Source organism: Protopterus annectens, chromosome 3.part1 (assembly GCF_019279795.1).
Source record: "Protopterus annectens isolate FY-2018-M chromosome 3.part1, PAN1.0, whole genome shotgun sequence".
In the NCBI taxonomy this organism is placed as follows: Eukaryota; Metazoa; Chordata; order Ceratodontiformes; family Protopteridae; genus Protopterus; species Protopterus annectens.
Window position 1 is genome coordinate 1,007,633,712 of NC_056732.1, and position 26,858 is coordinate 1,007,660,569.

The 26,858-nt window shown below is 44.0% G+C and overlaps 1 protein-coding gene across 2 annotated transcripts in view; it reads left to right on the top strand.

The window, feature by feature from the left end:
* Positions 1 to 26,858, top strand: part of ARFGEF1 (ADP ribosylation factor guanine nucleotide exchange factor 1) — a 4,299,619-nt gene that overhangs the window by 2,445,012 nt on the left and 1,827,749 nt on the right. For both annotated transcript variants that reach the window (XM_044067163.1, XR_006364243.1), the window contains exon 21: positions 19,969 to 20,127. In XM_044067163.1, coding sequence (XP_043923098.1) covers positions 19,969 to 20,127 — 159 coding nt within the window. The remainder of the gene's footprint in view (positions 1 to 19,968; positions 20,128 to 26,858) is intronic.

Sequence of the window (26,858 nt, forward strand, 5' to 3'; positions counted from 1 at the left end):
TCAGGAGTATAAAACATGCAGTTGATGCCATTACATCAGCTTTTCTTGCCGAGCGGATCCCGAAGCAGTTTGCAAGTGCCGGTCGGCCACTACCTGATATTTTTGTTATTCGAGTTTCAAACCTGAAGTCTTCTAAAGCTAAGTACCATGTTGGGGATTCTTTTTTCTTGCTCTAACCGATGTCAGAAAAAATTAATAATTGTCTTGCCTCTGGAAAGCAAATACCTCACAGAGATTTTCATTCTTACTGCGTCACCTGTTTAGGCCCAAACCACAACATTCTTCGCTGCCGGTTTTGTGCCCTGTTCACCGTCCGAACTATTCATCATCAGGCTATCCTTGTCACTAAATTCTTTCACTCTCGTTCTCCATATTCCGAAATGGCTTCGATAAGCCATCCGACTACCGATCTTCTGAAAAAGCAAAAGGATAAAGACAGAGACAGACCGCATAGGTCTAAAACTGCCAATGACGCTTCCGTTAAGCTAGTGGCCAGTACGCCGGTACTCAGTGAGGCACTTTCGCAGTCCCTGTTACCCGCTTCTACAGATTTGCAGCCCTCTACTGAGACACATTCTGAGTCCAGTATGCCGCAGGTACCTTGGAGGGGCCCGGAGCCACTGTGCAGGTATTGGCTTCTGAGGGTGTATTCAGACCTTCCAGTGTTCGTATTAAACTGACTACTTCGTTTCAGACTAAAACTACCGAATTTCTCAGGCCCAGAGTTCACACTACGCCTAGGAAACAGACGACCAAAGCGCATTCTCAAGCTCCCATGCCACAGAAACAAATGCTTAGAATAGCTGAAGACCTTATTACTTTAATTAGGGAAAGCCAGCCTTCCCCCTCTGAAAGACAAAGAGTTGATTTTCCATCTGATTCTTCAGATCATAAGTCCGATGACTCTGACCCATCTGATTAGGAATTACCCTTATCTACCTATGAGGACTCTGATGCAGAGGATTCCATTCCCTCTGCCTCCCCTCCAGAGGATTTTTCTTTCGGTGAAACCCAGCATACCCTCAGAGAGCATTTCCGCTGGGAGTGCCAGGACTACCCACAGTCCAAAAAAGAGACTCAGGGAATTTTTAAATTTGCCTCAGCACAGGTCTCTAGCTATCCCTCCTGTTCTGGAAATTGTAGATGATGTCTTCACGGGATCCAGTCTTACCCCTGATACTTTGCCACCAGCTCCTAGAAAACCTGACAGGTACTACAGAGTACCTAACTCTCACAAATTTCTATGTAAGAATCCGACTGTGGATCCAGAGACCATTTCCCAGGGACCTAAAGGCATTAAGGCTACTACAGCAAAAAACCCTACTCCTTCAGACAGGGATTCTAGGGCTTTAGACAGATGGGGGGAAAAAGGTATACACTTCTGCTACTCTTGCCATTAGGGCTTTAAATTGCCAGTTTCACATGTTGAAGTACCAGCAACATATTATGGAGCTTATTAAATAAAAAATTATGTTGATTCCTGATTGTGCAGAACATAAAGATTTACAAGAGTTAATGCATTCTGCAAACCAAGTTGGAAAACTTACTTTGCAGTGTGGTTTTGATGCTTTAGAAGTGTCTTGCAGGGCTGCTGTCACTGGGTCTGTTCTTAGAAGGCATGCTTGGCTAAATGAAGAACTCTTATCAGACCATGTCAAAGCAAAATTACTAGATGCTCCATTAAACCAAGAACGTTTGTTTGGCACTAATGCAGATAAAGTTCTTAAAAAGATGGAGGAAAAAGCTAAATCTGTGCAAACTGTTAAAGATTTCCTACAGCCACCTAGATTTAGTAGGCATTGGCCTTCAAAAAACTGGTCCTTTCCAGTCCCTCCCACACCAAACCCAGGGGCAGCAGACCACCAAGACCACACAGTCTCAGGGTATGCATAGATCTAAACAATGGAGTGCTCCCTCCTCAAAAACAGGGGGTGGTAAGCCACCATCCTATGGAAAAAGTTCACAATGACTTGTCCTTCATTCTTCCCAGCCTTGCCTAAGTACTTGCACCCCTAGGAGGAAAACTCACCCTGCATGCAAAAAACTGGGAGTACATTACCCAGGATGGATGGGTCTTAAACACTGTATCATAGGGATACAGATTCTACTTCCACTCATTAACAACCCCAAGCGGATTGCCGGACCTCCCCCCAAACCAGTGGGTAGAGGCCCAAAAGCAAGTACTTTCTCTTCTCAGTATCAAGGCTATTCATCCTGTTCCAACAGAGCAAAGGGGACAAGGTTTCTACTCCAGACTGTTTCTGGTGCCCAGAAAAGAAAACTCTTTGGCGCCCTATCCTGAATCTGTCAGTCTTCAACACCTTCCTGGTGGTTCAGAAATTCAAAATGCTTACTCTACAACAACTGCTTCCTATGCTAGCCAAGGACTCCTGGCTGGTCACCCTATACTTAAAAGAAGCTTATCCGCACATCCCCATAAGGGAATCTTGCAGGAAATATCTACATTTCAGGGCAGGCTGTATGCACTATTAGTTCTCTGCACTTCCCTTTGGCTTATCTACTGCACCCAGGGTATTCACAAAATGCCTAGCTCCAGCCATTGCATACTGCAGGCAGAGAAAAAATTCAACTATACCCATACGTGGACGATTGCGTGATCCAGGCAGTCAGTCAGGAATTACTACTTCAGCACCTAACATTTGTAAAGAGACTTCTAACTTCTCTGGGGTATACCATCAATGAAAAGAAATCACATCTGGTACCCATCCACAAAATTGTATTCCTGGGACCAAGCTCGAACACAACCTCCCAGATGGCATTCCTCACTCCAGGAAAACAAGTTTATTTGACAAACTACTTCAATCTGCTGGCCTCCCAAACCCAGCTATCTGCAAGAAAAATACTGCAAGTCCTAGGGTTCATGACCTCTTGCATTCTACTAATTCCATATGCAAGACTTCATATGAGGAAACTTCAATGGTACTTAGAAAGTCTCTGGTGTCAATATTCTCAGGACCTGGAAACAATGATTCCTATCATTCCTTGCCTAAGGACATAGTTCTTTTGGTGGGCAGAGGCCTGCTACCACAACAAGGGACTCCCTTTCACTCAACCCCCCCCCCGCCCAAACCCTGACAACAGACGCATCAGACTATGCATGGGGGGGGGCAAGACAAATGCACCTGCATATCAATCAAAAAGAAATGTTAGCTGTACAGAATGCACTGACAGCCTTCCAATATCTTATCCTTCCAGGACAACTCTTGATAAAGACAGACAACACCACAGTTGTGTGGTACATCAACAAGCAGGGGGGGAACTCATTCCTAACCCACTCTGCAGGTTAGCCATGGCTCTGTGGAATACAGCCTTGAGCAATCAAGTGCACCTGTAAGCTCAATTCCTGCCAGGCAAAGAAAATTCACCGGCAGACAATTTAAGCAGAAATCTGATGGACCCACACGAGTGGAAACTGGAACCAAACACATTCAAACTTCTAATCCACAGGTGGGGAACACCAGAGGTGGACCTCTTTGCTTCCCCCCAAAACCACCAGTTGAGCAAATTTTGCACCAGAATTCGTCACAGCCAAGCATGGAAAGTGGATGCCCTTTCATTTGCATGGGAAAACCTCAATCTATGCCTTCCCCCCTCTGCTTCTCCTCCCGAAAATGCTACTCAAGATCAAACAGGACAGGCCAAGGACAATCCTGATTACACCAGACTGACCACGCCAGCACTGGTACCCACTTTTATGCAGTCTGACAGCAGTGCCACCCTGGCACCTGCATTAGACCCCCCCTCTCTGCTGTCCCAGCAGGAGGGCTAGATTTTGCATCCTCAGCTGAAAACCCTGAACTTAGCAGCCTGGCTGATTCCCTGAATGCATCACCACCACCCTCAACAAACAGGTGCTGGACGTCATCCTTGAGGAAAAGATACTGTTCTTGGTGTCAGTCTCAGGGTAAGGACACAACCATGCCTTCCTTGCCTCAAATCCTAGATTACCTAGCAGAGCTGCTCCACAAAGACATACCCTTCTCTTCAGTTAAGACTCATGCCTCTGCCATCTCAGCTCATTACAGTACTGAGCCACCCCTCTTTTCTCACCCTCTGGTCAAACAGTACCTGAGAGGAGCTAACAAGTTAAGACCCCTGAGGAGAGCTCCCACTCCTGCCTGGGACCTTAACTTTGTACTAGAGAAGCTCATGCTTACCCCTTTTTTGCCTGCTGCTACAACAGAGTTAAAATACCTCTCTTGGAAAACAGCCTTACTTCAAACCATCACTTCAGCAAGAAGAGTGTCTGAGTTGCAGGCCCTTGTGACTGTGGAACCCTTCATTATCTTCCATGCGGACCGTGTTTCCCTCAGGACTAACCCATCATTTATGCCCAAGGTGGTATCCAGTGTGGATTTAAACCAATTCATCCATTTACCCACCTTTTTCCCTAATCCTTAGAATAAAGGGGAAAGGATCCTGCACTCATTGGACGTGCACAGACAGCTTAGGTTCTACCTTGACAGGACTAAACCTTTCAGAAAATCTGACTAGCTGCTGGTCAGCTTTGCTACAGGGGAAGAGGACAAGGCCATTTCAAAACAAACCATCTCCAAATGGATAGCACACTGCATCCATTTCTGCTGCAAACACCATGGAAAACCTATCCCACAGGGGGATCAGAACCCATTCCACTAGGGCTACCTCAACCTCAACCTCTACAGCATTTCTCAGGGGAGTCCCTACCAGGGACATCCTGGAAGCTGCAACCTGGAGTTCTGTACACACCTTCACCAAGCATTACCACTTACCTATCTTTTCTAAATCCAGAGCTAGATTTGCTACAGCAGTCTTACAAGGCCTGCTAGCCAGCTCTCATACTTCTTGACTGCCTCCACCCTTCCTCAGCTTTGGGAATCAACCCAAGTGTGATGAATGTAACAATGAAACACGAAGAACATAGTACAGTTGTGTACACTTACCATAAATGTAGATGTTCGAGTGTATTCACTGTTGCAGTCCTGGTTACCCTCCCTCCAGCCCCCTGACTTATCTACACTTTCTACCTATCCTCTTTTTTGGCATTGATATTTACTTTTTACTGAAGGTGTTACACACCATGTAATTGCTTCCTATTTTGGGGGCTTCTGACATCTGGGGCAAGAAAAACTGATGTAATGGCATCAGCTGCATGTTTTATACCCCTGACGACCTGACATCATGGAAGAGGCGACAGCTTCCGACACAGAAATCCCAAAACTTTGGTATTCGGGTCGACTGAGGGCTACCTGCAGGCAGATAACCCCTTCCACTGTGGCCTTTTTTTCTTCCAGAAAGTCTGAATCTCCATTTTTCTATTTGGCAACAGTTTCAAACATATGGATTTTTTAAATCATTCATCAAGGTTACAGATAACAGTGGGAGGAAATTCCTCATTTCTAGGTGGGCCATTCCTCATACTCCAGTTGAGGCTCTTTTATTTCCACGGGTTCTTCATCACCTGCTGTCCCAAGGAGTGACAGAACTAGTTCCTCCTTCCCAGGTCAGGAAGGGTTTTATTCAAATATGTCCCTAATGCCAAAGAGAGAACACTTCTGGATCTTTCTATCCTAAAGCTGTTTATGATAGTGTCCAAATTCAAAATTATGTCACTTCACAACCTATTACTTCTTCTTTCAAATTTCCTGGCAGCACTAGACTTAAAAGATGCTTATAATCACATCATCATTCATCCAGATTTCTGATGTTTCTTAAAGTTTTGTATGCCTGGATCACATTATCAGTTCTCTGCCTTACTCTTTGGGCTGTCTACTGCTCCCAGGAGTGTTCACCAAGTGTCTAGCTCCAGTTATGCCTCATTGCAGGATACATGGTTTCCACATTTTTCCATATTTAGACAATTTGCTTATCTTTGCAGTCTTTTTCAAAGTGATGGGAGTCTCTCTCTTGGGTAAGAGATCAGTTAAACAAGCAGAGATTCCAAGGGAACATTCAAAAGTGTTTTTTGACTCCTTCACATAGGATTGTTTTCCTGGGATGTCAGTGAGACACCTCAGTTCAAAGAGCTTTTCTTTCACAGGAAAAATAGATCTGTATGTAGATCTATTTCTAAGGTTTTTCCACCTGGACTTTGGTCACTAAGAGGAATACCTCAGGATGTTGGGTCTTATAGTATCTGATTCTCATGATACCCCCTGGAAAGACTCCACATGACCTTCTGGTCCAGTCAAAAGTAGTTCTCCCTTCTCTTGGAAATGGCCAAGGGCTATTACCACAAGCTTCTTCACAGACTGATTTACTTACACAAGAACAGGAATATTTCATACGCACCAACATCAGTCAACTTCAGTTCACTGCCTGAATGACAGGGTATTAATTGCTTTTAGGTACCTGTTTACTGAGGATGTGCAGCAGATGCTAATGTAGACAAAAAAGCCTGCTACTAGAAAATCTTATTTTAACAAATGGAAAAGATTTTCTAGTTGGTGCCAATCCATTCAGGGCTAGTTGTTCTCTGGATCTACAGCTTTTCTTATTCCTCTGTCAAGGCTCATTTATTGGCCATTTCAGCAGGTGTCTCCTCTTTCAATGCAGTTTCATGTCAAAATGTTATTAAAAAGGGTTTTGCGTAAGATACTGCCAAGAAAACCTGTGGTCCCTCCTTGGAATCTCAGATTTCTGTTAGAGAAACTAACACTTGCCCCATTTGAACCAGCTGATATAGTTATTGAGGTTCTTTGCTCCAGCTAATATGGCTGACTTGAGGTTATTAACATAGAAAACAGGTTTACTGATTCCTCTGACATCTGCAAGAAGGGTACCTGAGTTACATGCTATTATATTGAGTTAACCCTATCTCATTTTTCACAGGGCAGGGTTTCTTTGAGAACTAATCCTTCTTCTGTGCCTAAAGGTCCAATGTTGTCTTTTCCATCTGTCTTTAACCTACAGGTTATCGAATCTGACTTGGATCCAAGGACAGACATTTCTCAAAGACTTCAGTTCACCAGGCCCCACCTCTCCTACCCACAATCCTTCACTCCCGTAAGAATACCTCAGATCTAGTTTGCCGCCATTCCAGGGTAGCAACTCGATCATGGCTCTGTTGGAGTCTCTCCTTTTAAGCAGGATTTTGTCATTGTTTTATTCTCCATTTTTCCCATTCAATGTAGGAATTTAGTCTAGCTAGATGTAGGTAGTTTGTTAGGTTAGGTGTGTATTTTGGGCTTAGTGTGTGTTTTAACAGGTGTTCCTGCCTTTAGAGTGTGTTTTCTCTGCTTCTTATTTGCCTAGTTTTGTAGTTGCTAATAGTGTTAGTTTGATTAGGTAGTAGTTTTTTTACAGTTGTTAGTGTGATTTTTCTCTTAGTTTCATAGAATCAGGTTTATTGTTTATTGCATTTGCTTTTCACTCCAGAAGGATTCCCAAAAGGAGTCAAGAAATATGTAGTGTGTTGGCACAAGTTCCGATTGCTAGAAACAAATGATCAGTGTCTCTATTACTTGGAAGTTGAAGTCCCCCTTTGCCATTTGTGAAGGGTTTGGTACTCAAGCCATCAGTGAAAGGAAAGTCAAGCTGGCCCTCAAGGGCATCCTTTTAGCTGGTGTCTTCTCTTGTTCAGCTTCTTCATCCAAGGAAAAGTTAGATCAAAATCACAAGCATTCATCTGAGGACCCCAGACTTGCTAAAATGGAGTATAAGAGGACTGCCTCCTTGTCTGCTCCAGTTCCTCCATCTGACCATTTGGACCCAAATGTCCCAAGACCTTTGGGTTCCCCACCTGGCTTGGTACTGGCATTGGATACTACTCACAGCTTGCATTGGGCAAGGCTGCCTCTTTGACTGTCATTATCCCCAAACTCTTTTTGGTCAAGGAGGCTCCCTTAGAGTGAGTGGATACCCCTTTTTCACCTTCCATCCGCCTGGAATTTTAACCAGGGTCTTCCCTTTTCATACCCTGCGTCTGAACTTCTCCAGTTCGGCTCCAAGCAGCAGATCCCTTGCCACCCAAATGATTCTCCAAGCCCTCTTTGGTGTTTTTGTCTGCTCAGTCATCGAGGTCTGTAGGCAGTCTAAAAGCATCTGATCTGGAGTAGTTGATGAGGCCCTTTTTGAAGGCACAGGTGGAATTTGTCGTTATTCCTTTGGTTCCAGGCTGCATCCAAAGAACCTCAACTCTGTCACCTTGGCATCCTTCCTCAGACCCCATGGATCATCAGGCCTGGCTGTGTTCTCATCCATAGGGCCAGATTTGACACCATGGTTGATTTCGACTCCAACCCTGACCGTGGCCTCCTTGACACTGGCTGTGTCAGAGACAAGTGAGTCTCTGCACCAGCACATCAAGATTGGCATCTCTGGGTCTGGTTTGTATATCCCAGATTTGGGTTCCTGCCTTCCCCTTGGGGTATCTAGTTTCTATAGCTTAGACCCAGTCTCATCATTTTGGCTCGGTGTAGCTCTGAGTTTCCTTAGATCCCAGGACCATTGGCTCCCTTGTCCGGCTTCTGCATCTGCATTTGATGTTCTGAAGAAACTTTTCTCCAGTAAAGAGTAGGAGTGGTCGAATACAGCTGGTGCTCCCCCCACCACATCTGCATCTGTGACCATCCGTCAGTCTCCTCTAGGACTGTTGACTCCTGCTAATCTCTAGTCCATCCTCCTTGCTGTGGCCCCTACATCTTCCCCTTCCCCCCAGACTTTCCAGAGTGGGAAGTGTCCAATAAGAGGCAGAGCAAGAGGAAGCACCTGGACTCTCCCGAGGATTCCCCTCATGGAGGATACTGACCTCGAGAAAGGAGATGGGTTCCCCAAGTCTCCACACGATGACACTTCCTTTGGTAATCTTTTGGACCTTCTTCACCATCCTGGTGGAGGAGTCAGTATTTCTGACGACCTTCAGGGCGGGCCTGTCCACCTCCTGGGTGGTTCCCACTCTGGATACACTTATTGAACTGGTATCTTGGAGATTGTGGAAGGAACTCGGTACAGCTGATTGGATCCCCAAGAAGCCAGATAAAATCCTTATCCCACTCAAGGATTGGACTCACTGGAGTTAGGGTCCAGCTGTTGATGCAGTGGTGGTGGCGGCTACCACGAAAGAGGACATTGCAGAGCAGAGTTCCTTGGTCCATTCCCCAAATAGGGAATCTGTGATTTGGACCATTTAGGGAAATGCACTTATGCCTCAGCTACATTCACTCTAAGGGCTCTTAACTATCTTTCTCGTTTGATGAAACTTCAGTCCACTATAGTATCGAAAGTGTCAGGGAACATCAAGACACAGCACTCCCCAGAGTCCCAGAAGACTTTGGAGACTCAGCTGTCCACATTGCATTCTCTTGCCAGTGTTTCCATGAGATTCCCTTCCAGTGTGGCTGATAGAACATCCCCAGATGCTTGCACTGGCATTGCCATGCTGGGATGACATTGTGCAACTTTGCAGATTGCTTCAAGGTGTCCTCTATCAACGGCCCCTTCTATGCCTCCTCACACTTTGGAGCAAAGATTCCAGACACTTTGACTAGGAGCAAGCATGACGGAAAGATGATGTCTGCAATTGGAGAATGTTTTGCTTTCCTTCAGCAGACCTTCTTACTTAATTAAAAGGGGGACAAATGTCTCTTCAGGAAGTCACAGCAGTCTTTCAGGTTGCTTCTCCTTAAGGTTCTCACTGTGGCAGATAGATTAACCATTGTGGACACCACCTTCATGACAGGGGAGGACCACTGAAACAGGGCTTCCACAGAGCATTCTCTAGGAGGTTGTTTCAGCGATGCTGAGGTGTTGTCCGACTGTCCTGCTCTGGAGGTAGTCATGGGTGACTTGGGTCTGTATTCAGAAGCTTTGGAGGCCATCATCTCAGACACATGGGTGTTAACAGTCATATCCAGAGGCTATTCAATTCCATTTTTAGAAATTCCAAGTTTCAATTCCAAATGTCTCCCAGACATTTCTCCATGTCAGAGACTGGGAGCTGTAGAAATTCAAGAGCTTCTGGCATACTGAGTCATCCAAGAGGTCCCACCAGAAAGAAGAGGATCTGGGGGTCTACTCATAGAAGAACAAGGACTTCAGACCAATTTTGGATTTGATCAAACTAAACCCTTTGTAAAACAGATCAAATTCCAGATGGTCCTTTCTATGTCTGTTTAGGAAGGATGACTGTATGTTCTCGATAGACCATAAGGATGCCTATCATCATATGAAGATTGAGAGTTGTTCCAGTAGGTTCCTGCACTTCTGTCTGGGAGCCATTCATTAACAATTCAAGGCATTGCCATTCAGTCTCACCATTACACCCCCCCAGGTGTTCACCAAGTGTTTGGCAGTGGTAGCAGCCTGGCTGTGGCTACGGTGATTTCAGGCATTCCTGTACCTGGGTGATTGGCTCCTCACGAGAGCATCCCTAATCATGAACAGGGATACCTTACTCCAAGTATGTGGTTCCTTGGGGATCACTGTCACTTATCTTAAATCAAGCCTATATCCCATCCACACACTGGAATTTATAGGCTGTCACTTGTGTACCATATTCCAAATTGCCAAACTTCTAGCTTCTAGAGCGGACAGCCTTCGATCTCAGGCAGTCTCTTTGCTTTTTTATTAAAAAAGATCAGCGCATGATCTTGTGAAACCTTTGGATCACATGGTGGCTTTCATCGGTTTGGTCCCCTTAGTGAAGTACCAAATGAGGGCTCTGCAATGGACTGTTGCTGTGCACTTGTCCTATTTGACACATCCAGTGGATTTCCCCATAATGCTGATGATGATTTGTTGTGATCAGGTTCAGTAGTGGTTGGAGTCTGTCTCTGTGACAAATGGGAGACTGTTTTTCTGCCTTCACTGACAATAATCACTATGAGTTCCTCCCTTCTTGGGTGAGGGAAAGGCATTTTGAAGGAAGGACAGTTCACGGACCTGGTCTTCCTCTGAAGGCGACCTTCACATCAATTTGTTGTAGATGAGGGCTGTACTGTTTGCATTGCATGCTTTCCAGAAAGCTCTCCACAGCACTGTGATTTCAGTCCAGATGGACAATATTTCCATCATTTAGTATCTAAACAAATGGGGGGAACCTGATCTTACCCCTGTGTTGAGAGGTCATGAGGGTTTGGCAGTGGGCGATTTCATCTCAGTGGTTTGTCATTGCAACACATATCCGGTGGAAGTGCATATAGTTGTCTGTGGCTATTAACTTTTATTATACTTACCATAACAAAAGTATTCCATGCGGGGTCAAAGCCCACTCAAACAAGAACCTTGGCTTCTTCTATGGCTTTTTGGAAAGGGTTGGATTCTAGAAGTATTCTAGAAGCTGCAACTTGGTCGGACTTTTACAAAGCACTATAAGCTTGAGTCCTTCACTAGATCCAGACAAAGCTGTGCTAGGACCATTCTCTTGGGGCTCCTGGACTATTTTTCTTCATCTTCCAAATGCAGTTAGCTAAGATAATCTACCTATATAGCTAAGGCTACTGCAGCAGTGATCAGTGTGATGAAGATAGTACAGTTGTGTAAGTAAAACTTACTAGAAGAGTAGATGTTCAAATGATCACTGCTGCAGTAGCCGCTCCATCCAGCCCCCTTGTTTTTTGGTGTCTGATTTTTTTTTTTTATGCCAGGGTGTGAACACTTGTTTTTTGCAGTTCATAGTATTGCTGTTTCAGGGGAGGCTCCTTGTCTCTGCTGGCAGGAAAGTTCTGATGAGGTTTGTGCCCAAACTTGTCTTTTAGTTAACTTGAGCTGCCTTCCAGTTTGGAAGCCTGAAAGGTGCACTGAAGCTTTGGAAGCTGGCCGTCTGTAATGTTTTTGGCAGGATATGACCTTCTCTAGCTTACCCTAAACAAGCTTAAACTGTTTTTTAGCTGTTTGCTGCATTATTTAATATCTGCACTTCAAGTTACATTTTAGTCGAAATTGGTTGAAAGTTTGTTTGTTTGTTTGTTTAATTTAACTGTTGAGGCTGCCCACTAAAGTGTGCTAGCCTGTGTAACTGATTTATTACTGTTTCTGCATTTTCTGTGTGTTTTCTATCTAAAAACAAAAAAATAATCCTTGTTTTCCCGCCTCTCCTCGACTAGTTTAGACCAGTTTACAGGCTTTGCTGTATTTTGGGCTGTGGTGTAGTTCCTGTGTTGTCCATTACCTTACTTGGATAAAGGAAGTTTCTTTGCTGACCAGTGGGAGTGGGGAGCCTTGAGCAGCCTACCTGTCCCTGTAGGAAGTGACCTCAGCACAAGAGCTGTAGTAATTGGTTGTTTTGGACCATTTCTAGATCTTTTGAAGTTCCCTGTTTAAAATCCGCATTTGCACGGCTTTGCGCGGTTGTGCGCATAGCGCAGGGCCGGTTAAACAAGGTTAAACTTCTTCTGGCTCTGCCAAGTCTGCTCTTCAAATTTTCCCTTAAGGAAGCTCTACTCTTAGTATAATCAGACTACTCGCTATATTATAAGCCTAGCACTTGTTCTCAAAACTTCTCTACTAAGTAAGCACTCTCGTACTAAAGTAAGCATTACATCCACCTACCACCCTTGTGAATATCCACTTCCCTTAAAGGCACAGCACTCCCTTATACTGTTCTAGCATGTCGAGTGGTAGATTACTGGCATCCTCTCCAGTTCAGCTGGTTAATCTGGGTATCTTGAGACAATGCTACAATTGTCTCATGTACACAGACAACCCTCTCCTCCTCCCAACAAACACAAATACATGTGAGAGATGCAACTATATAGCCAAACTGGAGGCTGAACTCTCACAACTCAGGGCTGGCATGACCAGACAGGAGGAGATGGTAACCACACACACAACAAACCCAGTCCCACATAGACCTACCACAACTGCAAACCAAACACATAAAAACACAAAGACATACTCGGAGGCTCTAATAAAAAACTTACCAAAACAACAGAGGCTCCCAAAGCAGACATCCAAAGATCCACCACCTGAAAACAAAACACATGCAACACATACTTCAATAAATCAGTGTGTCAATCAATCACAGCCCTTAAGGCCAAACACCATGCCTGATACACTAGTAATAGGTGACTCTATAGTCAAACACACTGATGTCCCACTTACCAGGCTGAACAAGGAGAGGGTGACTGTGAGCTGCCTATCGGGAGCTAGGATCCGCCACATAACACACGCACTCAGGTCACTCCAAAGCAAGTACAAATATGACTCCGTCATTGTCCATGCTGGTGTGAATGACCTGAGACGTACCTCCCTGGACTACATGAAAAGAGACCTAGAGGAGCTCTCTGATTATGTAGCCCGGGCTGGTATGACCCTAACCCTGAGCAGCATCTTGCCCTCACCAAGAATGATGCCACAATACAATGACAAGATGATCAGCTTTAATAATTGGCTCAAGTACTGGTGTCATTCTAAGGGGATCCAATGTCTGTCTGCTTGGGATGACATGTTGGGCAAGCCACGCTGCTTCCCAAGGGACAGCTTGCACCTGTCACCACTGGGCTTCCAGATATTGGCTAAGGCTCCTGCCACCCCCATAGTGCCTTTTTTAGGCAAGGCTCAAAAGACAAACCCACCTCCTTAGAAAACAAAAATGGAAAAAAACTAAGGGTAATGCTGCTCAACGCCAGAAGTCTAAATCTCAAGATGCAGGCACTCGATGCACTCCTCAGTATGGAGAATATCGACGTCTGTGCAGTAACTGAAACCTGGTTCAAGGCTCCTGAGAGCACCCCAGCACTACCAGGCTATACCTCGTATCATGCTTTTCGGCCCCAAAACCTGGGCCGAACCACAAAGGAGGGGAGTGTCCATATTCATCAAGGACACCCACACCTCCAGGTTAGTAGCAACACATGAAGCATCGGAGACCATACAGGTGCAACTAACCATAGGCAAAACTGCTATACAACTGGTAGCATGTTACAGACCACCCTCCCAATCTCAGGAACCCCACTCAGCCTTCCTGAAGACATTGGAGGATATGAATGTATCACAAAATACCATCATACTGGGAGACTTCAACTACCCTAACATAGATTGGGTACATTATTCTAGCCCTAACAACCTAGCCCAAAGGTTCCTGGAATTCATAAATTCAAATGCACTGGAACAACTAGTCACCTCTCCCACTAGGGGAGATAATATACTAGACCTGATCATCACAAACATGGGGACAAAATGCTCCACACCGGAGGTATACCCCTCACTAGTGAGATCTGACCACAAACTAATCAACCTGGATATACATATTCCACCTCCACCCCAAGAACAAAAGACCACAGTGAAAAACTTCTCAAAAGCAGACTTCACTCTTCTTAAGACTGAGATGGTATCCTTTAAGCCCACTGGGCCAGTGGATACCACATCCCACAATGCTGAATCCTTCACAAATGCTTTCTATGGACATCTCCAAGAATGCATGGATCATGCAATCCCAAATAAATCCAAGACCCTCTCCACCAAAGGCAAGCATCCTGTCTGGTGGACCTCAGCCATTAACAAAATGTATAACAAAAGAAGGAAGCTACTGCACGACAGAGCAAAATCCCATAAAGGGAAGACATCTCTGATCAACACTAGCAGAAAACTACGTTCTCTCATAAAAACATCCAAGACCAACTTTGAGAGAAAAATCACTAAGGACACTAAAGATAACCACAAAGCCTTCTTCAGTTATGTTAGAAACCTGAGTGGAAACCCTCAGATATGCTCAGAGTTAGTTCACAACAACAAAACATACACTGAACCCACAGATATTTCCAACATTCTGGCTGACAGGTTCAGTGCAAATTTCTCCCCTCCCTCACCCCCAAAAGAAGAAATACTTATCCCAGCTAAATGTAATCTCCCTGTCATCTCAGATGTCCAGGTGAGAGCCGCCCTCAACAAAGCTAAAAACACAGCATCAATGGGACCTGACGGTATCCCGGGTTGCGTGCTACGTGAACTCCAAGAGGAGCTAAACCCGCACATAAAAATGCTATTTAACCTTAGCCTTACTACAGGATATGTACCTGAACACTGGTGTACAGCAACAGTGGTCCCACTCCACAAAGGGGGTACCTCTACAGACCCTGGGAACTACTGCCCCATAAGCTTAACCAGCCTGTTCTGCAAAGCTATGGAAAGAATCATTATGGAACTCATAAACAGAGACATTGGGGACCTACAGACACTTGATCCCACACAGTTCGGCTTTGTAAAGGGCAGATCCTGCCTTTTGAACCTGGTTGACTTTTTCGAAACAGTCACTAGAGCCATTGATGAAGGCAAAGCAGTCCATACAGCCTACCCGGACTTGGCTAAGGCCTTCGACACAATACCCCACTCAGGCATCATAGATAAGCTCAACAGCTTAAATGTAAACCCTAATGTCACTAGATGGGTTGCAAACTGGCTAAAGGACAGAACCCATAAAGTTAAAATCACTGGAGCAATGTCAGACTCAAAGCCAGTCACAAGTGGTGTCCCACAGGGATCTGTCCTGGGACCCCTCTTGTTCAGCATTTATTTCTCAGATGTTAAAGCAAACATGGGAGGGTTGTGGCTGACAAAGTTTGCAGATGACTGCAAACTAGGCACCATAGTCGATACACCAGCGGACACATACATCCTACAAAAAGGCCTCACAGAAACGGACAACTGGTGCCGGAGTCATGGCCTTAAACTAAATGCCAAAAAATGTATAGTCATCCCCTTTGGGAAAAACAAAGTACCCACAAATTATCACATAGACAGCAACCCACTGAGTATGGAAAAAGTAATCAGAGACCTAGGGACCCAAGTCGACAACGACCTCTCATTTGACACCCACGTTGCTAAAGTGGTTAGAAAGACATTCTACCTTGCACACCTTATAATGAAGGGATTCACATCCAGATCCAAGGATGTCATTGTACCCCTATACTCCTCCCTCATCAGACCCATGATTGAGTACAATGCCCCATTTGGTATGTACCTCACCCGGCATTTGCAACAGCTGGAGAGACCACAAAAGTACCTCACCAAGAGGATCAAGGGTCTCCAACATATGTCTTATTCTGCCAGACTAAAGAAACTCCAGCTCTATTCAGTAGCATACCGCCTGCTCAGAGGTGATCTCTGCCTGACGTACAAGGCCATGTCCAATCAGGAACTGATGGACATGCTCCACCTCAAAAAATCCAAATCCATCAGAACCACGAGAGCTAAAGACTTAAACCTCGGCACAACTATGAATAGGACATGCTGGAGGGATAGATTCATAACCCAGGGGCTTCCCATGCTCTGGAACAGAATCCCAGTTCATGTTAGGCAGAGCCCCTCACTAACTCTCTTCAAGAGAAATCTTGATGAGTGGATGGGAGATCGTAAGTTTACCCCAGGGGTCACCTGTGTGTCACTACTAGACAGGGGCACAGTAAACTAATTCTATTATATAAGGGGACCTTCACTGTGTCACTACTAGACAGAGGCACAGTATTCTAAATCTATTCTGTACATTTTTGTACCATTTCATGGGGTGGCAAAAGCCACATCACTATGGTTAGGCTTACAAATGCCCCAGGGCAGATAGCCTAGTACTAAACTATGAAACTAAACTAAACTATGAAACTATATAGCTAAGGTTTCTGCAACAGTGATCATTTGAACATATACTTTTATGGTAAGTTTTACTTGCACAGCTCTACCTTATTCCACCTTAGGGTATAATATGTAAGTTGTCCGAGTTCCTGCTACCGAATTCACATCTTACGTAGCAAATAGTTTCATAAATTTGTTTAGGAATCTACCCACTTTTGTTAAATATTCCCTTTTAGGTCCCATAAACACATTCTCACTGTTGCAAATCAAGTTGCAGTCCCCACCTATAATTAATATTCCCTGCTGAAAGCTGATTTTTTTTTCTCCCCAAATTTTAAGTGGAATATAAATACATGCCATCATAATCCTTCTCTCTTGCCATTAGCCCATTACTACCGCAAATCTACCAATAATTTATTTTTTCTTTTTTATCACTATTGAAGCTCCTCTAGCATTTAGTGTAGTTACTCCCCTTAGCTTGTACCCATTTTATTCTACTGAAACTTCAGACTGAAATCCTTTATCAAATGTATATGCTCATTTCTTTCCAAATGCATCTCCTGCAGCTTTGGTATTTGCATTTCTGCTTTTCTTAATATGATTCAATACTCTCACCTTTTTCAAACACCTGTGAGGCCATTTTCTTTCCAAAATACTATGGATAACGTAGCCATTATGACAAGACTTTATTATTCCCACCTATTATGCATGCAGCTTTTTTGAATTTGTATTTCCAACTTTTGTATTACATGTACACACTAATGTTTAGCAGGTTGATCTTTTATATAGTTTTTTCCTGTCATCTCCATTTGATCCTATACCACATTGTTCTCGTTTTTCTTTAAACAAGAAACATCTTTATTGACTTATCACTTATGACATAGACAATCATACATTTATGTAAATGAAAACAAACCATATTGACATATTTTCATTTGCGAACATTATGCACAAGTTATAATCTTCTGTATAGTCATTGTCAGTCAAACATTACATAGCTCATTCAATTCCTGCCTCCCCTTATACCTCATTAATCCTCCAAAACATTATTATGTATGCATTGTTCCCACAATTCTCGTTTTTCTATGAAATTTGCTCCTACCCTTTTCTAAAGATCCCACTTCCAGTTTTTTTTTGTATCTCAGTTACTGTACTCTATACTTCTAGTATGGTTAGTTTAAAATTTGATTTCCATTTTCTAGTATTTTTATTTATTTATTTTTTTTTGTTTGGCAGCCACCAGAATTAAACTCAGCAAGGCTTCACTATGTCTAGGTAATTCTGATTCTGTTTCATGGCTAAAAAAAAAATAATTTCCTTTGTTATACCAGTTTGTTTACCCAGTATTTCTGACGGAGTAGTCTGCAGGGAATTCTTAAAGTCTACCACCTCATTACACTCCCACAAAATACGATGGTGCTATGTCGCATTTTTCAAGACTTTTTGTTTTAATGAAAGAAGGGAAATATTAACAAAAAGTAGGTATTTTTTAAAAGTATTAAATACAATGTTTTTTTTTTCCATCTTCTCTAGGGGAATAAATTCCTGATATAGGGTTGCAGGCAAACTACTCAGCTGACAGGGGAGAAAGTAGTAGTATGCCCTTTATCCTACTTTGTGTGTAAAAGAAATTTAGTTTTTGTATATTATTAACATGGATTTCAGCTGGACTGTCATAAAATGGGAGAGGACTAATAAAGGGTGTTTGAGTGTTCATCTTGGGAAAATTTGTATGTTATCAAAACCCTGGGTCTTTGTTGCACATATGAGTCCTGAATTTGCATACAGAACTGAATTATATGTACAAAACCAGGCAACAGAGAGTGTTACTGACAGGGCTTCATCATTGCGCATTGTGGAGCTGATAATTATACAAGTTTGCTTTTTTCATCTACCATCTAACTATAAAATCTAGGATGTTTCATTTGCAGAGGATTTTTGGATTTCTTTTTTTTAACTGGAAAGAAGCTAGAAGGAAAACTACATTTTCCAACTGACATTTCTTCACAAATGTAGCATGTTATTGTAAAATGTAAAAATAATTTTATAAAAAAATAAAAAATTCAAATGGAATAAGTTGGTTTGGATGTGATTTTTATTTGTAATATGGGGAGTTATACTTGTATGCTCCACTTGTGTTTTCACTGCTCTTGAGAAAACTCGTAATCCATTACGAGTGTGAATAAAACGATGCACACACATATACAAGTTGTTGTTGTGTCTTTCGGCTTTTCACGGTTAGGGGTCGCCACAGCGGAACTCCAGTCCGCTAATGATTTGCAGTTGATTTTTACGTGTTGAGTTGCTGGCCCTAACGCACAACCTTCAACAAAGGTACGCCCATTCACGCATGTCTCCACAGAAGACGCTCTAGCTGAGAATCGAACGGGACAATGTCTTGCTGTGAGGCGACAATGCTACCGCAGCACCACCACCGCGGATGCACACACATATACAAGTACAACACATAATTTCAGTTTATGACTTTAAACTGAAAAAGAAAATTTCAAATAAAAATGACTGAATACTGTATTGATGCAAAGAACTTAAATTAGCATTCTGTATTATAATTGTCTGCATGGATGAGAATGATTTAGATCACTTGTATGTTACTAGATCTTTAACTTTCTTAGTGCTTAACATGTAATTTTATCTTCTGATTTATTTTTGCACCCACCCATGCACGCCATTTGTCAAGCTTCTCCCAGTCAGAGATGAGCACATTCATTTTTCCAGCATAAAAGCAGGGGCTGTCTAGAAATGCTGTCATTCAGTCACTGAAGATGGTTTATACTCTCACTCCAGCAGTACCAAATGGACCACAAAACCTTTCTCTCTACAAGTGCATGGTCCCATGTCCTTATGATGAAGGGCTACCACCATAGCAGGTTATTGGCTAAATGTCTGTCTGCAGGTCATCCTTTGCATCACTGCTCCTCCTTCAAGAGAATTGGTATTGGATGTCCCTGAACTGTTCAACCCCCCCCCCCCCCCGCCCGGTTGTGGGGCACTGTCCTTCTCCTAAGCTGCTAACTTGAACAATGATTAACAGGGCAGTAATTAGGGCTTTATCCCTGCATGCCAATGGAGTTGGCTGATGACGTCAGCTTTTGTACTTTACTTTGAATCCAATATTTAACTATTTCATTTACTGCATGTACTTTGAAGTGCACGTTTGTACAAGCTGTAAGTCCTAGTCAATTTAGCCAAAAATAAATTAAGCCTAACAAACTTTGAATTAGCCAGAAATCATTGTACACTGCCATAAATTTTGATAAATTGCTGCCCTTGTGACAGTTTTTAGATTGAGTACTTGATGGAATTAAGAAGTCAAGTAGTTTCAAATGTCATGACATTTTACATTTATTTGCATCATTCGTAAAAACAGCATTTTGTATTCCTAATGCATGCAGATTACTAAAGTCCTAAGAAAGGAGTTGTTTTATTGCCCTTATTTCTTAACAGCTTGAAAGAGATGCCTACGTTCAAGCTCTGGCAAGATTTACCTTACTAACAGCAAGCAGTGGCATCACTGAAATGAAGCAGAAGAATATTGACACTATCAAGACACTTATTACAGTCGCTCACACTGATGGCAACTATTTGGGCAATTCCTGGCATGAGGTATGGCAAGACTGGATTTTCTATTTTTTTTTTTTTTTTAATATACAGTTGGCAACAGTTTCTAAAAAGGGGTTTACTTCTGCTTTTGAAATCAATTTCTTTCTGCATCTCTGCTGTTGTATTGGTATACTTTGTTCCTTTTTTGGACATGTATGTGAATCCTACCAAGTTTACTTGAATCATTGCTGAAATAAAAAGTTAAGAATTTCTCAAAACCTGCAGAGTACAAGAGAAAGGAAGCATGAGTTCTCAGTGGTTAGGTCATCTCAGAAGATTGTATGGATTTCTTTCAGAAGGTAGCCATGGTATTAAGTGAAAACACTGCAGTGAACTTGACCTTATTAGACTAACTTTAACATGAAAAAGCTCTGTCAGTAGTTATGTTCTGTGTCCACAACATAACAAGTATGCTTAGACCCTCTACTAGCAATAATGTACAGTATGCTTAAACCCGCCATTAGCAGAAGTACACTGGTGGTTAGCAATAGTACACTGATGATGGCTGAGTCCGTGTTAAGACACATAGACTGTAACCTCACAAGGCTAGATGAACACTCACAAAAACAGGGTCCTAGGTAGTTACATTTCTGGTGCCAAGATCTCCAATATCTCAAGGGCCCTCACAACCCTTAACACAAACAAATACAACTATATTATGGTGGTGGTGCTTGTGGGTGTAAATGACCTGGCATTCTAAACCATGAACAAAATGCAGAGATATTTCTGACCTTTCCATGCACGTTACAAGTGGAGGAAAGAATCTTGTATTGAATGGTATCCTACCTTTACCAAGAATGGTGCCTATGTATAAGGAAAAGATGACAGATTTCAACAATTAGATCAGTAACTTTGATTTGGATCCAGTAAGTGTTGGCATGGGATGAGCTGCTGCACATACCTACTTGTCTTGCTAAGAACAGCTTGCATCTTTCATTCCAAGCTTCTGCTTACTAGCTAAATCCGTTGCTGACTTTTTAAGAAGAGTCCAGGTAATGGATCTTACAACATAAAAAAACATAACAAACAGCACCTGACAATGTCAGCATGGTCCTCATGGTCCCAGCTATCTTCGGGTCATCATTATACAAATTAGTCAGTTCTTGCCTTCCCTTAAACCTCACTCCTCCACCTGAGCATTATTTTACATAGATTGTTCCACAATTTCCTTTGTCTCTGTAATTTGCTCTTTCCCTTTTCTAAAGATCCCACTTCAGTTCTTTTATCTCCATTGCCATATTCAAAACTTCAAATACAGTTGGTTTAGACTTCTATTTCCATTTTCTTGTAATTGCTTTTTTTGGCACCCAACATAATTAAACTTAACAAGGCCTTATTATGTCTAATCATTTCAGATCCTGTATCCCAGCCCAAAATAATAATTTCCTTAGTTACACTCATTTGCTCACCCAGTATTTCTGACAGAGTACTCCGTAAGGAGTTTGTAAAATCTGCCAACACATTACAGTCCCAGAACATGTGTTCCCAGTTATCGTTTTCTTTCCATCACACGTCAGGCATTTGCTATCCATACCAGAGGAAAAAGTATTTGAAAGTCTGCTTGGGGTATAAAATAATACCTATGCAGACACTTATAAGCACAAATCCTATGCATTCTAGACTGTGTTGCTTACTTGGGAGCCATGTGTATGTCCTACCGTTGTTCCCTTGTAATTTGGTTATCCAAACTCTCTTCCCAATTTTTTCTAACCTTCTCTGATTGTTCATATAGTTATACTGCAATATTTTATGTGCCCTGCTAATTATCCTTTTTTAATGGTAGCTTCTGTTCTAGTTTCAATTAAGAACTGTATCACCACTTAGGGATGCTCCTATCCATTTCTCTTTGACTATACTCTATCAATCCCTGGTAGGGAAAGCAGTCTGTTGACTGTACTCCAAATGTCTTCTTAGCTTCATCCCAATAACTCCCTGTCCTTTGACCATCATGTTGGAACAGTAGTCAGGAAATCCTTCTTTCTGGCACAGCTGATTGCAAATGACATTGCCTCAAGGTACAACAAAGTCCTGACCACTCTGTACTCTGTATTAATCAGGCTCATTTTTGAATACAGTGTTCTCTTTGGGATATATCTTACTAAATTTGTTAAGCAACTGAAGAGACCCCAAAGGTTCATGACAAAAAGAAGATCATAGGACTAAAGCACCTGAGCTGTCAAGAGGGTGTGGAAACTTTGTCCCTGTGTTCAGAGTCCAACAGACTCCTTGGAGAGTTATGTGCCTGCTGGACCATCAAGGAATCTGCCAGTCTAAGACTTCTTATTTTACCACAAATCAAACAGACCTGCAAACACTAGAAACAGACATTTGAATCTGCTTCTGCAAATACAAATGTCATGGTTTGTCATCATGTCTCTGGAACAATCTTCCTCTACAGATCAAGCAAAGTGACTCACCAGCTTTAAAAAACAATTAGATGATTGGATGAGTATTCATAAATTCACTCTAGGTGTAACTAGCCTACCACTTCTTGAAAAAGGAGGTAAGACCTGAGGGAGGGTACTGTTAATGCATACATGGCCACAAGGCCCATTTGCCTTGTAAGGTCTACGATTCTATAAAAACAAATACATTTCTTATAATGTACTACCACATAGTCTCCAATTCACTTTCCACTCCAACTCCAATCTATTTTATTAATTTGTTAACCTGGTAAGCATGAGCCTTTTTTTAGGGGCAGCCCCACAGTATATCTGTCTAAGTAGCTTGGTCAGCTGTGCAGTATATAAGTGGAAGTAGGAAATAAAATTCAGAACTGACTAGCAATTTGTAACTTAAGCACTATATGTTATACTGCCAGCATTTATACTGCCTTGGTTATTCCCTAAAGGTGTACTATGTCTCTTCTCTTTGTATAAACTCACTCACTTTGACCACCATTATTAGATGTTCTTCATTTTTCACTGTTGCAGTTTTCACCTGTGGGTTATCCCTGCTGTGGTAGCCATTGGCTGGCCCAAATACCAGAGTCATTGATGTTAAGTTGTCAATCTCACCTTCATTCTTGCTGGATGGGTTCGGAGCCGATCCTCGGCTCCGACTCAGCACTTGCTTTAGCTCGAGAACTCCTTTTACCAGCTCGAGGCAACCCTATATCCCATGATGCAAGGCGGAACTACCTCAGATCTCGTTTGCCGCTTAGCGAAAGAGGTCTCCTTTGCCAGCTGAGGTAAGTTTTTTCTTGGTAAAATAAGAAAAAGTGTAGTTAGGGGTTTATTTTTTCCCTTTAGTGTTAGTTTAGTCTGTACTTAGTTACAGCCCACCCTATTCCCTTCCTTTTAAACTTTTATAAAAATTTCAGTTTAAAGTTTTAGTCAGGCCTAGTTCCCCAAGTTATTCCCTTCCTGTGTGTCTGTGTAAGGGATTAATTGGTGTGTTTGTTGGGACTGTTTGTGTTTTTCCTTCTAGGATGTCAAAAGAAGGCAAGGTCTCAGGCTGAAGTGTGACCAGTGCTGTCAGAAAATGACTCTGACAGGCGGTCACACTTCTTGTGTTTATTGCCTGGGGCCTTTGCACCTGCAGGACTCCTGTGCGTTGTGTCATGCTTTTAGCCAGAGAGTCCTGCAGGAAAGGAGGAACAAATTAATCCGCCGAGGTTTACTTAAACCTGAAGGTTCTCCTCCTAAGTCAGGGTCAGGAAAACCTCTTAAGCCACCGAAGGTTCAGGCTACAGTGTCCAAGCCTCCTCCGGTGGCTCTGGCTCCGTCGGGCGATGTCGGCTCCAGCTGGAGTCGATACTTCTTCTGTTCGAGTAGTGGGTTGGTGCGGCCGGCTCCGATACCCTGACTACTGTGGCCTTGTCGGCTCCGGCTGGAGCCGGCGTGTATCAACATCGGGCGAAATCCTCGGCTCCATCTGGAGTTCTAGGGACTTCGGCTCCGATGGCCGACCCGTAGAGATCTCGGTCCCCTCTATTATGAGTATCCATTCGGCTCCGGGATCTCCTCTTTTGTCGGGCGGAGCCATGATCTTGAGATCTTCAGGCTGTCTGACCACGATTTGGAGAGGGTGGTAAGCAGGCTGTTGAAGTCTCAGGCACTGGCCCAAATGCTCCATAGCCCGTCTCAACAGACTTGGCTATAGCCCGATTCTTGAGATTCCTCCTCCGACTCCACACCAGAGTTGGGCGGAGCTTCTTGGGACAGCGACTGTTTGATGCGGAGCCGATACATCCTTCGGCTCCGTCGTCTTGCTCCGATCTCCTCCTTGAGACCTTCCTTGGAGGATCCGGTCGTCGGGTTTCCACTGTCGGCTCCGAGGGGCTAGTGGCATCGGACCCTTGTCCGACCCGCTCTCCCTCTCGGGGCTTGACTAAGCTCGGCGCCGACATCGACCTCGGAGCCTTCTCTCTCCTTGGAGCCGACCATTCCTGTTTCTTGGTGTGTTCCGGTCTCCCGGAAGGGAGCCTTTGAGGTGATGAGGAGTGTCCTGGCCTCTGAGCCTGGTCAGCGGTCTATCCCTCTAGCTCCTCCCTCAGCAGTGCCTGCAGATGCCTCTTGCCAGCCTCTTGCTCTCAGGCCCAGGGATCCATCGCCCCAGGTTTCCCCACTGGGAATTTCCTCCTCTTCCGAGGTTTCTCCTGACCCTGCTGGGGAACCCCTCGGAAGAGGGCGTAGGAAACACACAGACTCCCCTGAGTCTACCACATCTGATACCGACTTAGATGAGTTGGAGGGTTCCCCACGGTCCCCCTCTGAGGATGTCTCCTTTTCAGACATCCTTGAGCTCCTCAAACAGAGGGGGAATTGGCCCTCCATTGACCCCTCCGAGGATGAGTCGGTATACCTGGAGGCTTTTGGATCCCGACCCTCCACCTCCTGGGTGTCTCCGCCTTCGACCCACTCATGCAGGTAGTGGCTCGGAAGGCATGGGCGGCTCCAGATTCTGTGGAACCTGTCCCCAGGAGACCATCCAAGTTCATCACGGCCCCTTTGGATAAACAGTTCCTGTCCAAAGGTGTCTCTGTGGATGCTATGGTGGTGGCGGCCACTAAGAAGGAACTGGCGGATCCTTCAGTGCCTGTCCATCCTCCTAATAAGGATTCTAGGACCATGGACAGGTATGGAAGCGGATGTTTTCTTCAGCGACCTTTGCTATCGTTAGCTGAATTACCTTTGTCACTTCACCAGGCTTCGATATTCTCAAGGAACTGGGAGAAGTAGTCCAGGATCCTTCTGCTGCTGGGGCTCAGGAAAAGATTGCCTCACAGCTTGCTATCCTGAATTCCATATCTAACTCCTCCATGCGGCTCATATCTTATGCGACCGATGGGCGAGCAGAACCACAGGCACAGGTGTTGCTCTTAGGCGCCAAGCCTGGATTTTGCAGACCCCTTTAAAGGCGTCCACCCCAAACCCCCAGCGGTTCGGCTTTGTTGGGACCTCAGGTGAAGGATACTTTGACCAGATGTGAGCAGGACGGTAAAACTCTTTCTGCCGTTGGAGTCAGTTTTCCACTCCTTCTAGACCTTACCCCAAGGGTCAGAAGGGGAAGATGTGGTTCGAAAAGCCCAAGGAGCTACACGGACACCGTGGTCAGTTTACCCCCAGAGGCAGAGTGGGTAACAATAATAGGCGCCCTAGAGGCAGGGGGTCCTCAGAACCAGGGCAACAGGGAGTCTCTTCCTGAGAAGCCCTTTCAGCATCCCTGAGGTGTTGCCCGACTGTCCACCCTTGGAGGCAGTCGGGAAGAATTTCACTGTACCCAGTAGCCTGGCAATCCCTATCCCAAGAGAAGTGGGTACAGTCGATCATATCCGAGGGTTACAAAATCCCCTTGAAGGTTTCCATACCTCTACAATCCCTTCCAGACATCTCACCCGGTCAAAGGGATTTGGCAAGACAGGAAGTTTCAAAACTCCTGGAAAAAGAGCCATCAAACAGTGCCGGCAGACCAAGTAGGATCCGGCTTCTACTCAAGATTCTTTTGGTCCCCAAAGGGCGGAGATTGGAGACCGATACTAGACCTAAGCAGACTAAACAAGTCTGTCAAGAAGGCAAGATTCGGATGGTCACGCTGCAATCCATTCTGCCCTTTCTGGGCAAGGACAACTGGATGTGCTCTATAGACCTTCAGGATTATCACATAAAGGTTCACAGGCGCTCCAGAAGGTTTCTCCGCTTTCGGCTGGGAGCCAGTCATTACCAATTCAGAGCACTGCCCTTTGGCCTCACTTCAGCCCCCAGAGTGTTCACCAAATGCATGGCAGTGGTCACAGCTCACCTGAGACGTTGAGGATTCCAGGTGTTTCCTTATTTGGACGACTGGCTCCTCTCCTCCACCACCAAGCATCAGCTTCTTCAGTCCAGAGACTACACCCTACAGCTTTGCAAGAAACTAGGAATTTGGTAAATTTGAAAAATCCTCTCTGCTGCCTTGCCAATCTATCATTTTATAGGCAGAGTTAAATACCGTCAAAATGTTAGCCAGGCTAACAGATCAAAGGATTCTGGACATCCAGAAATTTGTTCAGCTTCTGTTACTAAGCAACAAGATCAAAGCCAGGTTTGTCTTGAAAGTTCTAGGCCTAATGGCTGCGGCCATTGTTCTTCTTCCACTGGCTCGCTTCCACATGCGTCTCCTGCAGTGGGTGTTATTCACGCAGTGGTCGTACCACAATCTGCCTATGGGACATGAATTCTTGGTAACACAGTCGGGCAGGGCTCATCTGATGGTGGATATCTTCCCTCTTCTTCATCAGGGCCGACCCTTTG